The sequence below is a fragment of the Protopterus annectens genome, chromosome 2.part2 (genome assembly GCF_019279795.1).
Source record: "Protopterus annectens isolate FY-2018-M chromosome 2.part2, PAN1.0, whole genome shotgun sequence".
Lineage (NCBI taxonomy): Eukaryota > Metazoa > Chordata > Ceratodontiformes > Protopteridae > Protopterus > Protopterus annectens.
This window is the reverse complement of record NC_056730.1, coordinates 167,773,232-167,789,271: the sequence shown is the minus strand read 5'-3', so window position 1 is coordinate 167,789,271 and position 16,040 is coordinate 167,773,232. Positions and strand designations below refer to the sequence as shown.

Here is a 16,040-nt window from a genome sequence, read left to right as displayed (position 1 = left end):
AAAGTAAGGTTCCAGTAAAACTTTGACTCACCCCCCCTCAACTCCCCCCTTAACCTTATCCTTTTACTCCCAAAGCAGGTCAGGGTGGCACCTCCACAGGTCACTGTATCAATGCCTGCACTGTTCAACGGAATGGGTGATACTAGCAGTACTGTCATGGAAAGCCCATGACAATCATTTCCCTTTCTTCAATGGACCACCATAATGATCCAGCAGGTACCCCTCAAAGTCCTTATTGAGAAAAGAAGAAGTTTTTTCTTCTTCCTCAGACATCAGAGAGCAGCACTGATGTTCCTTGCATTTGAAGAAACCAGGTCTAGTCACATTGGTTCTCTCAAACAGCAAAACAGTACTCCTGTGCATACAGTTGTATGTGTACATGACATGTTCATAAGTAGGCACTAAGCTATCTGCCCGAAGGCATTTATAAGCCTAGCCAGAATGTATTGGCTTTCACCGCCCCCTTACATTAGCCCCCTTTGCCTCTGTCCAGCAGAGCCACTGAAGTGATCCCCGAGGTAAACTTTCTGTTTCCCATCCACTCGTCAAGGTTTCTCTTGAAGAGTGTTAGTGAGGAGGTCTGCTTAATGTAGACTGGAATCTTGTTTCAGAGCATGTGGAAGTCTCTGGGACAGGAATCTATCCCTCCAGCACATCCTATTTATTGTTGTGGTGAGGTTTAGATCCCCAGAGCATGTGGCCCGAGGGGATATGGTTTTCTTTAGGTGGAGCATGTCCATCAATTCTGGGTTGGAAATGGCCTTGTATGTCAGGCAGAGATCACCTCTGAGTAGGTGGTATGCAACCGAGTACAGCTGGAGTTTCTTCAGTCAAGCTGCATAGGGCATCTGTTTTAGGCCAGTGATCCTCTTGGTGAGGTACTTCTGTGGTCTTTCCACCTGTTGCAGGTGTCTTGTAAGGTACATCAAAAATGGGGCGTTGTACTGTATGATGGGTCTGATGAATGATGTGTAGAGGGGCAGAATAACCTCTTTTGATCTGGATGCAAACCCTTTTGTGAATAGGTGGGCCACATAGAAGGATTTTCTAACCACTTTGGCAATGTGATTATCAAAGGAGAGATTACTATCTACTTGGGTCGCCAGATCCCTTACTACATGTTCCGTATTTAGGGGGCTACCACCTATGTGGTAGTTTGTGGGTACTTTGTTTTTTCCAAAGGGGATGACTATGCACTTTTTGGCAATTAGCTTGAGGCCATGTTTCTGACACCAGGTATCTGTCTCATTGAGACCCTTTTGGAGGATGTCTGTGTCAGCCAGAGAGTCAATTATAGCCCCTAGTTTGCAGTTGTCTGCGAACTTAGTCAGCCATAGTCCTCCTGTGCTTGCCTGTGCCTCTGAGAAGTATATGCTAAACAGGAGGGGTCCTAGGACTGAGTCCTGGGGAATGCCACTTGTAACCAGTTTAGAGTCAGACCTAGCTCCTGCAACTCTTACCATGTGGGTTATGTCCATGAGCCACTTGGCAACCCGTCTTGTGATGTAGGGGTTTATGTTCAGGTTGGTGAGCTTGTCTATAATATAAGAATGGGGAATGGTGTAGAAGGCCTTTGCAAGGTCTAGGTAGGCTGTGTGGACCACCTTTCCCTCGTCTATAGCCTTGGTAACTGTCTCAAAGAAATCCACCAGGTTTAGGAGGCATGATCTGCCCTTAACAAAGCTGAGCTGGGTAGGGTCCAGTGTTTGGAGAGTCCCAATGTCTCTGTTAATGAGATCCATGATGATGCACTCCATAGCCTTGCAGACCTAGCTAGTCTGGCTTATAGGGTGATAGATCCCGGGGTCTGTTGTGGCGCCACCTTTGTGGAGTGGAATAACCATTGCTGTGCGCCACTCTATGGGCATGTAGCCTGTGGACAGGCTGAGTATGAACAGTGTGTTTAGGTGAGGGGTTAGTTCATCTTTGAGCTCGTGTAGGACACAGCCTGGGACACCGTCCAGTCCCATTGATGCTGTGTTTTTGGCTTTGGAGAGGGCTGTTTTAACCTGAGTGTCTGTGATTTCACGGGCACTACATTCTTCTGGTACAGTTATGGGCCCTTTTGGGGGAGAAGTTTGCACTGAAACTGTCTGCCAGGACATTGGCGATATCAGTCGGTTCAGTGTATTTTGTGCCATTCTACACTAACTCTGAGCAGATCTGAGAATTGTCACTTAGGATTCTTGCCATAGCTAAAGAATGCCTTGTGGTTATCTTTGGAGTCCTTGGCAATTTTTCTTTTGAAGCTAGCCTTGGATGATTTTATGAGGAATCGTAGTTTCCTGCTGATACTGATCAGGAACGTCTTCCCTTTTTGGGATTTTACTCTTTTCTGTACTACTTTACTCCTTCTATTGTATAGCTTGTTTATGGCAGGGGTCCAACAGACTGGCTTCCTTTTCTTGGAGGAGTGAGTCTTGGTTTTGCTTGGGATAGCACGATCCATGCATTCTTGTATGTGTCTGTAAAGTGCATTAGTAAAGGATTTTGTAGCGTTATCTTTAAGCATGGGGGTTTGAAACTTTCCGCCTCGGTCTTAAGTAACATGAAATTTGATTTTCACGGTGGTTGTCTTTGACCGGGGGTGGGGGCGGAATGTGGATATCCAGAGTGATTAGTTTATGGTCAGATCTAACTAGTGTGGGGTTGACCTCCGGTGTGGAACACAGGTCGCCCATGTTGGTGATGACCAGGTCCAATATGTTGTCACCTCTGGTGGGGGTATTTACCAGTTGAACAAGGGCGTTTGAGTATAAATTCTAGGAAATGTTGGGCAAGGGAGTTAGTACTTAAGTAGTTCTCCCAGTTAATGTTTGGGTAATTGAAATCACCCAATTTCAGGGTGTTTGGTAGGACCTTTATATTTCCCAGTGTTTCCAGAAATGCAGAATGGGTGTCCTGGGACATGGGGGTGATCTGTAGCAAGCTACAAGTTGAATTGCAGTTTTGCCCATTGTTAGTTGCACGTGGATGATCTCTGAAGTATTGTGCTGTGTCACTAACCTGGAGGTGTGGGTATCCTTGATGAATATGGATACACCCCCGCCTTTTGTATTTCGGTCCGGGTTTTGTGGCCAAAATGTATGGTATGAGTTGTAGCCTGGTAGTGCTGGGGTGCTCTCTGGAGCCTTAAACCAGGTTTCTGTTACTGCACATATATTGATTTTCTCCATATTGAGGAGTGCCTCGAGTGCATCCATTTTGAGGTATAGTCTTCTGGCATTGAGTAGCATTACCCTCAGTTTTTTGTTACTTGTGCTATTTACGGTGGTGGGTTTGTCTTTTGAGCCTTTCATAAAAACGGCACTACGTGGGTGGCAAGAGCCTTGGCCAGTATTCGAAAGTCTAAGGGTGACAGGTGCAAGCAGTTTCTAGCGAAGTAGCGTGGCTTGTCGAGCATGTCATTCCAGGCTGACAGACACTGGATATCCTTTGAATGACACCAGAAGCTTAGCTAATTGTTGAAATTGATATTTTTTTCTTTATACAGTGGTATCATTCTTGGTGAGGGCAGGATGCTACTCAAGGTCAGGGTCATACCGGCCTGGGCTATGTGATCAGAGAGCTCTTCCATGTCTCTTTTCATGTAGTCCAGGGAGGTACGGCTCAGGTCATTCAAATCAACATGGACAATGACAGAATCGAATTTGCACTTGTTCTAGAGTGACCCGAGTGCTTTTGTATGTGGTGGATCCTGGCACCTGACAGGCAGCTAACAGTGACCTTCTCCTTGTTCAGCCTAATTAGTAGGACGTCAGTGTGCCTGACTATAGAGTCATCTATTACTAGTGTGTTGGGTATGTTATTTTGCCTTAAGGGCTGTGATTGCGTGGCACACTGGTTTTGTAAAGTACGTGTTTCATGGTTTGTGTTGGGGGGTGGAGGTTGCATGGATGTCTGCTTTCGAGGTCTCTGTTTCTTTTGCAGATTTTTATTTAGAGCCTCCGAGTATGTTTTCGTGTATATATGTGTGTTTTTTTCCGGTGCTGGTTTCATAGGACTATGCAAGACTGGTAGAGTGATGCAAGTAATTCCCTTAGTAGTACTACTGTGGGGCACTACTAGATGTGTGTTACACAGAGCCATGGTACTATAAGCAATGCAGGCTACACACGTGAGCCTACTGTTTACTTGTGTCTCTAGCCCCTAGCAAAGATGACCAAAGTGGTGTTAATCAGCGCGGCTAAAATTACTGCATTAAGGCAGCAATTCAGAGACAGGCACACTGAATCCGCAACAGAGGCCCTTAATACAATATAAACAGTAGGTGCCATTATGCATGAGAACACTTTAAGAGAAGCAACTGTGAATTCAAGAATTAAAAAAATAATAATAATTAATAATGACAACCATGGCAAGCTGCCTTCATAAACTAGTAATTAAACTAATTAACAAATGTGTTTTATTGCTTTTGTGATTATCTTAAACTGACTTTATGAGAAAATGTTCAGATTCACCATCATTTCCTTAAATAATGATCCTGTGTATCACATTATTAATTCTACCAATCAACATGGCATATGCCTAGATTTCAAAAATAAAATACTATACTCAACAATAAAATTTTAAATTTTTCAACAACCAGTATAAAACATTCAGAATTCATTCAATAATGATCATAAGGCAATTTAATATAAAATTACTTCAAAATGAAATGTACTTCATGCCACTCTGGACTGAAAATATACAATTTGTAGGTCATACTTTGTAAATTATGAAAATATATTAAATTATGTTTTTACCACTTAATTGCCCTAAGTTTCAAAATACTGCTTAGCTGTCTTAAGCTTCAACACACCGCTAAGACATTCATACTCATTTAATCCAGAGGATTTTGTTGCACTCAGCAAAAATTGCCAGTATAACTCATAGTATTCTAACTTGGTTTCCAAGCAGCCTTCCCTGATAGCCACAGATATTTTTCCAAGAATAAGGAATAACTTTTTTTCAATTAGGACAGTTCAAAACATGTCTATTTGGGGCATTATTTATGTTGTTTTTCTTTACTGAATATGTGTGTTCATATATTCTGTGATTCAATGCCCTCTAAGTTTTACAAACATAAAAGGCTGGCCATGATAGGCAACAGGCTACATATACCAAACCTTTGTATTTCAGTTGAATTTCCCCTTACATGACAATCACCGGGGGCAAGAGGGAACTGTACTATTTACTGAATCATATATGTAGCTACACTGATGACAGGTACTAAAACTGAACATCCCTTTATACACCTGCTAGTATCCACTACTATCGTTTTCTGATAAATTCTTGATATTTCTTGCTTTTTTATAAACAAGTGAAGGAGACTCTTATTTAAAAAAAAACTAGTAGAATTCAGGACCACCTTCCAATTTTTTTAATACAATTCTTAACAGAATTTACCTTCTCATAATGGGAAATAACCATATCTTTGTTGTTATTCAGTTCTTTATTAATGGAATGATAAATCTCCCAATTTTTATCTATAAAAACGGGTTAAAATTTTAATGGTCTGTTGATCAAAATCTCAGTAGCGGTTTCATTATCTAATTGTTTAAACTAACCTTTCTCTCCCTCTGTCTTTCTCTAGAATAAAATGTTAAGTTAATAACTTTGTGCCATTAGATACAAATCTAGATAATCTAACCACCTGGTCTTTAATCAAGTTTTTTTTTACCTGCTATCACAGATGATTACAAGTATAATGAAGATAGCTATTGGACAAAGTAGGTTTTTGAAAGATTACTGAGACACAGTTGATGTTTTCATAGACTGTACTAATAATCACATCCAAATAATTTACTGAACTATCAAAATTGTACATAAACTCCAAGAACCTACAGGTCCCTTGCAAATAATAAAATGAGTATTCCAAGTGACCTGTATTTCATCTCCACAAAATAAATACGTTGGCATATAGTGAGGAAGATGTGGCACCCACTACCACTTCCATCACTCGACTGAAAAACTCACCCTTAAGAATATATAAAGTTGTTTTTCAATACTGTTTCCATAAATGATGACATACCTGTGGAAGCATGGAGGTGTTTAGGAGAGATGGCAGTGGAGATTTTAACTAGATTGTTTAATGAAATCTTGGAAAGTGAGAGGTTGCCTGATGAGTGGAGAAGAAGTATTTTGGTACTGATTTTTAAGAATAAGGGTGATGTGCCGAGCTGTAGTAACTAAAGTGGGATAAAACTGATCAGCCACAGCATGAAATTATGGGAAAGAGTAGTGGAAGGTAGATTAAGAAAAGCGATGATGATTAGTGATCAGCAGTATGGTTTCATGGCGGGAAAGAGCACTACAGATGCGATGCTTGCTCTGAGGGTGTTGATGGAGAAGTATAGAGAGGGTCAGAAGGAGGTACATTGTGTCTTTGTGGACTTAAAGAAAGCATATGACAGGGTACCTAGAGATGAGCTGTGGTATTGTATGAGGAAGTCAGGAGTGGCAGAGAAGTATGTAAGAGTGGTACAGGATATGTACAAGGGTAGTGTGACAGTGATGAGGTCTGTGGTAGGAGTGACGGATGCACTCAAGGTGGAGATGGGATTACATCAAGGATCAACTCTGAGCCCTTTCTTACTTGCAATGGTGATGGATAGGTTGACAGATGATATCAGACTGGAGTCCCCATGGACGATGATGTTTGCGGATGACAGTGTGATCTGTAGTGAGAGTAGGGAACAGGTAGAGAAGACCCTGGAGAGGTGGAGATATGCTCTAGAGAGGAGAGGAATGAAGGTCAGCAGGACTAAAGACAGAATATATGTGCGTGAATGAGAGAGAGGATAGAGGAATGGTGAGGATGTAGGGAGTAGAGTTGGGAAAGGTGGTTGAGTTTAAATACTTGGGATCAACAGTTCAGAGTAATGGTGAGTGTGGAAGAGAGTGCAGACAGGGTGGAGTGGGTAGAGAAGAGTGTCAGGAGTGATTTGTGACAGACTGGTACCAGTAAGAGTGAAAGGGAAGGTCTACAAGATGGTAGTGAAACCAGCTATGTTATATGGGTTGGAGACGGTGGCACTGACAAAAAGACAGGCGTCAGAGCTGGAAGTGACAGAGTTAAAGATGTCAAGATTTGCACTGGGTGTGATGAGGATGGATAGGATTAGGAATCAGTATATTAGAGGGTCAGCTCAGGTTGGATGGCTTGGAGACAAAGTCAGAGAGGTGAGATTGCATTGGTTTGGACGTGTGCTGAGGAAGGATGCTGGGTATATTGGGAGAAGGATGCTAAGGATGGTGCTGCCAGGTGAGAGGAAAAGGGGAAGGCCTAAGATAAGGTTTATGGATGTGGTGAGAGAGGACATGCAGGTGTTGGTGTGACAGAGCAAGATGCAGAGGAGAGGAAGACATAGAAACAGATGATCCGCTGTGTCAACCCCTAATAGAAGCAGTTGAAAGAAGAAGAAAAAGAAGAAGCACTTAAGACAAAGGAACTCCCTGTTTGGGGAATTTGCAATCCTTTGCTACTTAATATAATTAATAACATGTCAGCTGTAGCTCAGAAAGTTAAAATTATTTTGCTTTTGCCACATTCTTGAACAAAAATTGATGATATACTAAAGAAATCCTATCCCTCTTTTCAATTCACTTGCATTCAAGGGATTTTGGAAAGTTGTTTTTTAAGCAGCTCTCTAATTTTATTGTGTTACATTTTCTGTTGTTAACAATAACCTGTGAAGGTGTGTAGCTCTGAGAAATTTCCTGACAGTGTAACTGAATCCATGACAAAAAACAATGAATCCTAGCACAATACACAGATATAGCACACTAAAGGATGTGTAAATACTCAGTACTGGAGACTAAGGACAGTTAAAAGTGCAGCCTGCTGGGATGTCGACTAAAAGAGAAACAGGCAGTTTACTATATGGACATTAAGTAAATCGCAAACTTAAATGACTTGTGATTCTATACATGAGCTCTTTGGTTTTCAGACTTTCTTCAGCAAGCTATATTCATTCAAAAGCTTTGGTAACAGAATTGCATGCCACAGTCACAACCAAAAAGAAGAATGTGGCATAGCTAAAATAGCAATTTATTCAGTTCAAATCCTTTTGTTTATACATGGAGTTCTTCACATACTTGGAAAATGTATTTCAACCCTCTCCTTATTTTATTAAAAAACAGCCAGTCACATTCACAATCAAATGAATGCCTGACATTTTTGAATGAAAGCTGTACAGTGACTAGCATTATAGTTTTTCTGCAGACTATGTATTTGTTTGAATTTTTTTTCAATGTTGTTTCACTGTACAGTGAATGTAAACTAGTCCAAGCACAGAAAAAAGCCACCACCACACGAACTCCAAGGCAGTAATGTCCACTGATAATAAGTAAACAATATCAAGACTTTCATTCAACGGACAAGATTTATTTTCAAAGCTTGAAGTGCGAAACTTTACATGCACTTTTCGTCAGGGCTCCTGCCCCAACTTCATCAGAAAAACAAGACGTCACTAACTAGAACGCTTTAATATAAGCAATTAAAACGTCATTAATTAATCAATATAAATATAAATGGAGCTATTAAGACTGTTAAAACTTTTAAAGCAACACCAAAAATTTTTAAAATTTTTAAAACAACACCAAAAATACACGCTCATATAAATCATTCTATTAAGCTATTTATGATGTTTGTGAAATTTCCGAAATTTAAATATGTTAAAAATATTAAACATATACATAAATTAATTCATTGATTGTAGGTAATGTTGTGCTACTATTATCGAAAAGAACTGTCCACCCAATGCTTACAAATGCACTGGTACTCAGAATTTGAACTTTATGTGAACCTTCTGCATTCATATTTATAACCAACAAATGTCGGGTACAACTCCTATCGATTCTACATAATGAAAATGTATAGATTAAATTATACAATACATTTAAGAATTAATGCTTAAGAAATTTTATACTTAAAAGATGCTTGTACTAAAAATTTGTTAATTTTATTTAATTTAATTTTAACACTAAAGAAACGCTTATGTCCATATAGTCCAATCTACCTTACTTCACGGGATATACAACATGCCTTCAGGGAATGAACATTCAGAAAAAATGTGTGTTCAGAAAAAATGTGTGTGTATTGATTATGCGTCAACAAACAAATAGTCTTGGCACTTCATGTTTAAAATAGTAATTAAAATGGTAATTAAACCCCTTTAACTTAAAACCTAAACTGAATTCATATTCTATCTATCTAACTATAAATTATTTATTAATTATTTTAAATGGAGTTAATAAAATTCAAGTATATATATAAATGAATAAATATTTATATATTGTATTATAAAAACTATCCTTTACAAAATAAACTTAAAATTCCATTGTTTAATTTATTTTGTATTTTGCCCTATTTTGTTCCAAACATTTAATCATTAATTAACAAATAGTAAATATTAAATATTAATATTAATATATGCTGACCATTAAATATTAACTGTTAAACACTACATCATCTCTCTAAATTTTTAAGTCTTAAGATACATTTAAGGGAACACATTTCATTTATGCCTGGGAACCTACAAGCGTTAGTTCTCAATTGCCAGAGAAGTTCTTTTCTTTCCAATTCCAAACTCTCGTTCCCCCCTCTACCATCAGAAACAAATTGATCTATTACTCTAAATTTGAAATTGTGACCTGGGAACTCAGAAGCGTGCCTGGCCAAAGCGTTTTCCATTCTTTTGGCATTAATATTATAAACATGTTCTTTCACTCTGTCCACTAACTTCCTATCTGTCTTTCCTATGTAGAACGCTTGGCATTGCACGCAATTAGCTAAGTAAACTACCTGTTTACTGTTACAATTGTATTTTGATGCTGAACTATAATGTTTGTTATTTATTGCAAACTTGTTTCCTTCTTCTATAAATTTAAAACAACTGCACATGAGGCACTTATGCATACCCGCTTTTGTTGTAAATGGGTGTCCTCTCCTTTGCAAAATCTCCTTCAAGTTCTTACCCCGTCTAAAACAATTTTTGGCTTCCTAGGTAAAAGTTCATTAAAAAAGTTATCGTTCAACAAGTATTCCCAGTTCTTCATCACAATATTCGATACTAACATAGAATCCAAACTATATGTACAAATAAAATTACATCCGTAATCAACATCGGGTTTCCCCATTCTATTTGTGTTAACACCTGAGTTGGCGTCATCTTCTACATGTCCCAATTGTCTCTCCAACCCCAAAATTGGAACATATGTACCTCCTATTCTCTTAGATTTCACTTCCATTAGTATTTAATTCAAGAAATCAAATGGATAGCCCCTCTGTGTGAAAAAATTCAGTATAATTTCACACTCCTCATCAAATTCACCTTCCATGGAGGTCATATGGGCTGCTCTTACCAGCTGCCCCTTTACTACAGATTTTTTCTGATGCCTCGGGTGACAGCTGGTAAAATGAAGGTACATGTTTGAATAAGTTTCTTTCCTATAAATTCTGGACAAATAGGCTTTCTTCTCGTAATCTTTCCTTAAAGTAACGTCCAAGTAATCTATCCTATTTTTATTATGTTTGAAAGTAAAACAAAGAAATTCTGTTGTATCATTGAAACCTGATAAACAATCCTCCAGTTGATTCTCTGTCCCTTGGAACAAGATAAAAATATCGTCCAAGAAACGTGTATAATATACAGTGTTATCTTTAAATTCATTGTTGTTTAATACAAAAGACCTCTCCCAGTAGGCCATCACTAAATTAGCTATGGCAGCCCCTTTCTGATGAAGTTGGGGCAGGAGCCCTGACGAAAAGTGCATGTAATGTTTCGCACTTCAAGCTTTGAAAATAAATCTTGTCCGTTGAATGAAAGTCTTGATATTGTTTACTTATTATCAGTGGACATTACTGCCTTGGAGTTCGTGTGGTGGTGGCTTTTTTCTGTGCTCGGAGAAGTTCGTTTTTATATATTTTTTTATATATTTTTGCAAGAATGTAAACTAGTAAAATGGAGGAGGAACAAATATGCAATTAAGAAAGGAAAAGTAAGACAGAAATAATCCCATTATGCAAGAAGAGCTTTTCTTTATGTTACTACCAGTTTAAATGAGTGTGGATACTGTATCAAATGGCTTTGGATAGCAGTTGTAAATTAATGTTTGGAAAATACATCAGGATCTGCTTCATCAACTGGAGTATGCCAATTACCATTTCACTGCCTTGCTGTTGATCACTCAAAATTACTTGTACTCATGATTGGCAGCAAGTTAACAAAAGTTTTTTTGCAGGATGGCAAGCTCCGCTGTGCCATCTAATTTAGGAGCTCTGCGTCCACACACTTGATTTTTAAATATACCTTCATACCAGCTTAGTTAAAATATATTTATACATTAAGTGAATGTATTAAAGCTTCTGTCAGTTAAATGCAGAGATGAGCATTCAGCTGTGAGCATCTGAGATGTAAGCAGCTAAAACATGAGTATATGAAAGACAACTAATATATTATCATGGTAGTTTTTTAACAGTTAATGAACCATGAAATTGTATTATTTTAACAAAGGAGATGCAGATAATGGAGATTTCCTCACAGGAGTTCTAGTGGAATAAATTAATAACCAAAAAGCCTATATAGTAAACATGTGACACTGTCCTATCCAGAGTAAAGCATTGCAGTAACTTATATTTTATTTTATTTATATTTGTTTACTGGTCAATGATGATCATCCGATGGTACAGCCCTACTTTCAGCTTCAGCTTTAAACTCATTTTGGTACTTTTAACACAGCACCATTTCAATGGTAAGACACATAATATAAAATATATACTTGCAATAAATTGTCAATCAAAGACAAACAATCAAAGGTAACTAATAAAATCTGCTTACCTCCTTTACCTGACCAAAACAGAACATGCATGTTCATTCATGGCCCATTAAATAAAGAAATCTATCCCCGGTCACGCAAATGACATTCTGTCCTTTCTGACTTTCATCAAAGAACTAAAAGCTCATCTTCTTCACCAAGCAAAGTAAAAATGTTACAACAAAAGAGAACACCACATAATGTGTCCCATCCTCCCACCACAACCTCCACATAAACAACATCACAACTGACGATACAGCCTATATACTCTTAGGACACTTCGTACACTACTGCGCTTAAGTCCCAGAGCTTACCTCTCTTAAATAATTACACCATTAGGTGCTTCATGCTTAGGTCTTCACTACTCCATACACCTTTAAAAATACAAATGCTGTTAAATTCTTAATATAGTATTTATTTTGAATACGATTCATCTTTGGCTTAATAATGCTTATCACTGCTACTTAGATGCAAATGTAAAAATCCAACTTTCTTATCACCTTTAATCATTTCCTATTAACTACTGTTATACATTGCATGTTCTTGTCTTGCTGTAAACTCTTCATCTGTTCTTTCGTCTATAAACTCTACTTGTTTTGCTCCAAGTTCTCTGCTGGGTTAAGGCTGAAAATAGTCCATTGAAATCAGAGTTGTACCCCAACCAACAGGCATACTCACACACACAGACACATATATATATATATATATATATATATATATATATATATATATATGCAGATGACTAATCCTATGGCCCGCTAGGCATCCCATAGTAAAAACTCTAGCTTGGCTGGGTTTTTCTTGCAGTTTTTACTGCATGGTTTGTCTGTCTGACCTTTTGTACCATTTGCTTTGAATGTTATATGGTTTATTTTGCAGTCACCTTAATGTTTATGGGTATCAGCTGGGTTTGAAGACCCTGTGTTTCTGAGGTATAGCCAAATAATTCACTTCTGCTGTGCTGATGAAGTGAATAAGAATGAAATATGCATGTTCACAGATAGTTGGGTGTGGTTTTATTGGTATGAATGTAAGTTAAAAAGTAAAAAGTCATGTGCATGTGGAAGCCATGTAGATGAAACACAATGTCCTTAAGGAGTCACTTGCATATATCACAGGAGGTTAAGGTATCACGAGTGAAAACTCTAGCGTGGCTGGGTTTTTCCAAGCAGTATATACATACACATCTATATATAAATATATATATAATCTTGCGCACATTCATATATGCATGTGTCAGTGTATATTATATACACACACACACACACATATATATATATATATATATATATATATACACACACACACACACACACCCACGCATACACACACATTTATTATGTATGGAACTACTGAAAAAGAATGAATGACATCAGTGTCCAGAAGCTTGCCCACAAAAGCTTGACTTTGCAGATGTTGACATGCTACTAAGCATGCGCTGAGCAAAGATCTTGGCGCATGCAAAACAAATTTTCAAAAATAGCCTTAAACATTGTTTTTTTCAGTGGGACAAGCCCCCCTCACCACCTATTCAAGTTTGGACAATCTCGGAGAAAAATCATATTTATTTCCCGTACCCTGAGAATTGTGCAATTTCACAAACCTGTCGACCATCTATGTAGTTGACTAAATTTTTTTCGACTGAACAGATGTCAATCAAACTGGGATTCAATTAAAATCAGTTCCCCATAGACTGACAAATAGATAGAAAGACTGACAGATGGAGTGGATATATAAATAAAGCAGGAAAATATTCCATTCCTACTATATTGAATCAGTGAAATATACCTAAAATAAAAATATCTCCAGTCCACCTTAACCAGGTCTCTTTTTACTGCATACCAAATCGTAAACTGCTTGCAGAACTGGTTTAGAGGGTACATCTCCATGACATTATTTACAAGTTGCTACCTATTTTAACATATGTGCAACAGTTCAGCAATCAGAACTCAAAGCTCATGTTTTCTTAGTATGGATCTGTAGATGTGGGTAATTGAATGCTATCTGAAATGTAAATATTCAAATGCTGTTAAGAGCAACATATAAACTCACACCCAGAAATTAAAATACTTGTAAGATGTCTGCTTAATACAGTTCTCTACATGCCAACAGTCAAATGCTATCTGAAATGTAAATACTCAAGCACTGTTTTAACATAGCAGTACAAACTCACATCTAGACCTCAAAAGTACCTGTATTCATCACTTCTCAGTGTTTTCTCCAAATGTAGACAGATACATGAAATCTGAAATGTAAGTGGTCAAATGCCATCCTAAATGTTAAATTTTGCAGTATCACTATCATCTATCGCATACCACAACAATGTTTGTACTGCTGTGTCTATATGATATGCAAGTTATCCTTTGTTAGAGGTTTTCTCCTCAGGTCATGACTGAAATTGGGCCACAACACAGTTGGATATCCCTATAATCAAAATACAGATAAACTAAATAATACTGTACATAATGTGTGGCTCTGTTTCGATGGCCAAATTACAAGACAGAATCTATTATGTATGTTACTATATGTAAAGAGTTATTATTTCTGTGTATATTTTTTGAGATACAAACATACGTTATGTCATCTTCATAAAGGATTGCTGTAGTACTTAAAAGTGTGACTTTCTAAATCTTGTGGCATTTTCACATTCACTTTGAACTGCACAGCATAGGGCTATGCCCCCTGAAGAAATGCAGCATTAATTATGTAATAGACGTGATGAGGACAGTGTTATTGGTTTTCCTTCCTGTAATAAAATATAAGACTTAACATCACTTTTTAACAACCATGTAGTTCTACTGTCATATATAATTTCTCTTTACAAGGATGACATTGGAGTATAAGGAAACTATGCAACCTGCTTCATGCAGTTTGCAACTAGGATGCAAAAAGGATTTATACCCAGGTCTCCAGCTTTACAGCCTTGCATCTTAGCTACTAAGTGATACTGCTTTATTTATTTATCTGAATTTCTAAAAAACATGTATCCAGTTATGTATATTATTTTGTCCCTTGCAGCCATTCTCAAAGTACAATCAGTTAAGTTCATTAGATAATTTACTTGAGTCTTTGTTATGTTTTCCTGATTACTAAATTCTAGGTAAACACATATTAATGCAATTTTATTTTCATGCCTACAGATGTAGACATCATAACATTTTGTACTCTTTCACCAGTTACTTTATTCCAGTTCTGTGTTTTGAAACATCTAGTACTATTTTTGAGAACTCAGATACTTCCAAAATGGAGTTACATGAAGCATCAATTAACTCTAAGGAAGAAAAATAATCAACATATGAGAGAAGAACACATGACTGGAAAAGCAAACAGAAAGTATGAAGGCTATTTTTTTAATGCAGATGTTAATGTTTGCTTTATACATTCTGTTCAAGAAACAAGACTCTACTATGGACTCTACTAACATGATAAACAGAAATAAAACCTATTATTAACATGCACTATTAGTGTAGGGCTGCAGACAATGCTTGTAACATTGTGTAACGTTAATATTTAGCATCATATTTCTACTGTCCTAGTTAAATGCAGCAGTGTTAAACTAATTTCATACAGAAAAAGCAAGTTCAGAAAAATGCCAAAACCATTCATGCACTTACTTTGTGTATTTCCATCTCCACCAGATACCTCCTCTTTCTTCTCTTCCCTTCTCTCTCTCTCCTTCAGTCTCTCTCTCCCTCCCACCCTCTCTCCAGTAGCAGTAGAACAGCCGACACTTTATTTCCTGTTCCTGTATACAAGCTCAGGCTAGGATTACTTTCCCCATAATGCACAGTTCTGTAGTTCAATTTTAGTCTACCCTTAATACAGAGATTACAAAAGCAGACATTGGCATAACCTCCCACCGACTATCTCAAATGATTTTATACAGCAAAAAGCACTGTGCTCAGTGTACACACAGAACAATATATTGTCAGTAAATGTAATATTAATCTGTTCTGATACGTACTCATTTTGGCACCCTCAACAGCCTGCTGGTAATTCATATGACAGTTCTTATTTCTGGATTCTCAAGGACAGATGCTGGGCTGTGTATTTGCATTCTGAATTATATCAATACTTGTACCATTTTCACTTCACTTCAGAGTTAAACATAGTAAAAGAACTGAAAAAAAACAATAACCTAAAGGTGATTAAATGTGGAATTCCTACTTTGCTAACAACCTCTAAGTGGAAACACGCTGAATTAATATTTCCATACTTCTATTACAATGTACTAGAATTGT

At 37.5% G+C, this 16,040-nt stretch overlaps 1 protein-coding gene across 1 annotated transcript in view; it reads right to left on the bottom strand.

Moving 5' to 3' along the window:
• LOC122795583 (zinc finger protein 501-like) overlaps positions 1-15,516 on the bottom strand; it is a 433,900-nt gene extending 418,384 nt beyond the window's left edge. The window contains exon 1 of the mRNA XM_044063833.1: positions 15,414-15,516. Coding sequence (XP_043919768.1) covers positions 15,414-15,428 — 15 coding nt within the window. The 5' untranslated portion in view covers positions 15,429-15,516. The remainder of the gene's footprint in view (positions 1-15,413) is intronic.
• Between the last annotated feature and the right edge of the window lie 524 nt (positions 15,517-16,040).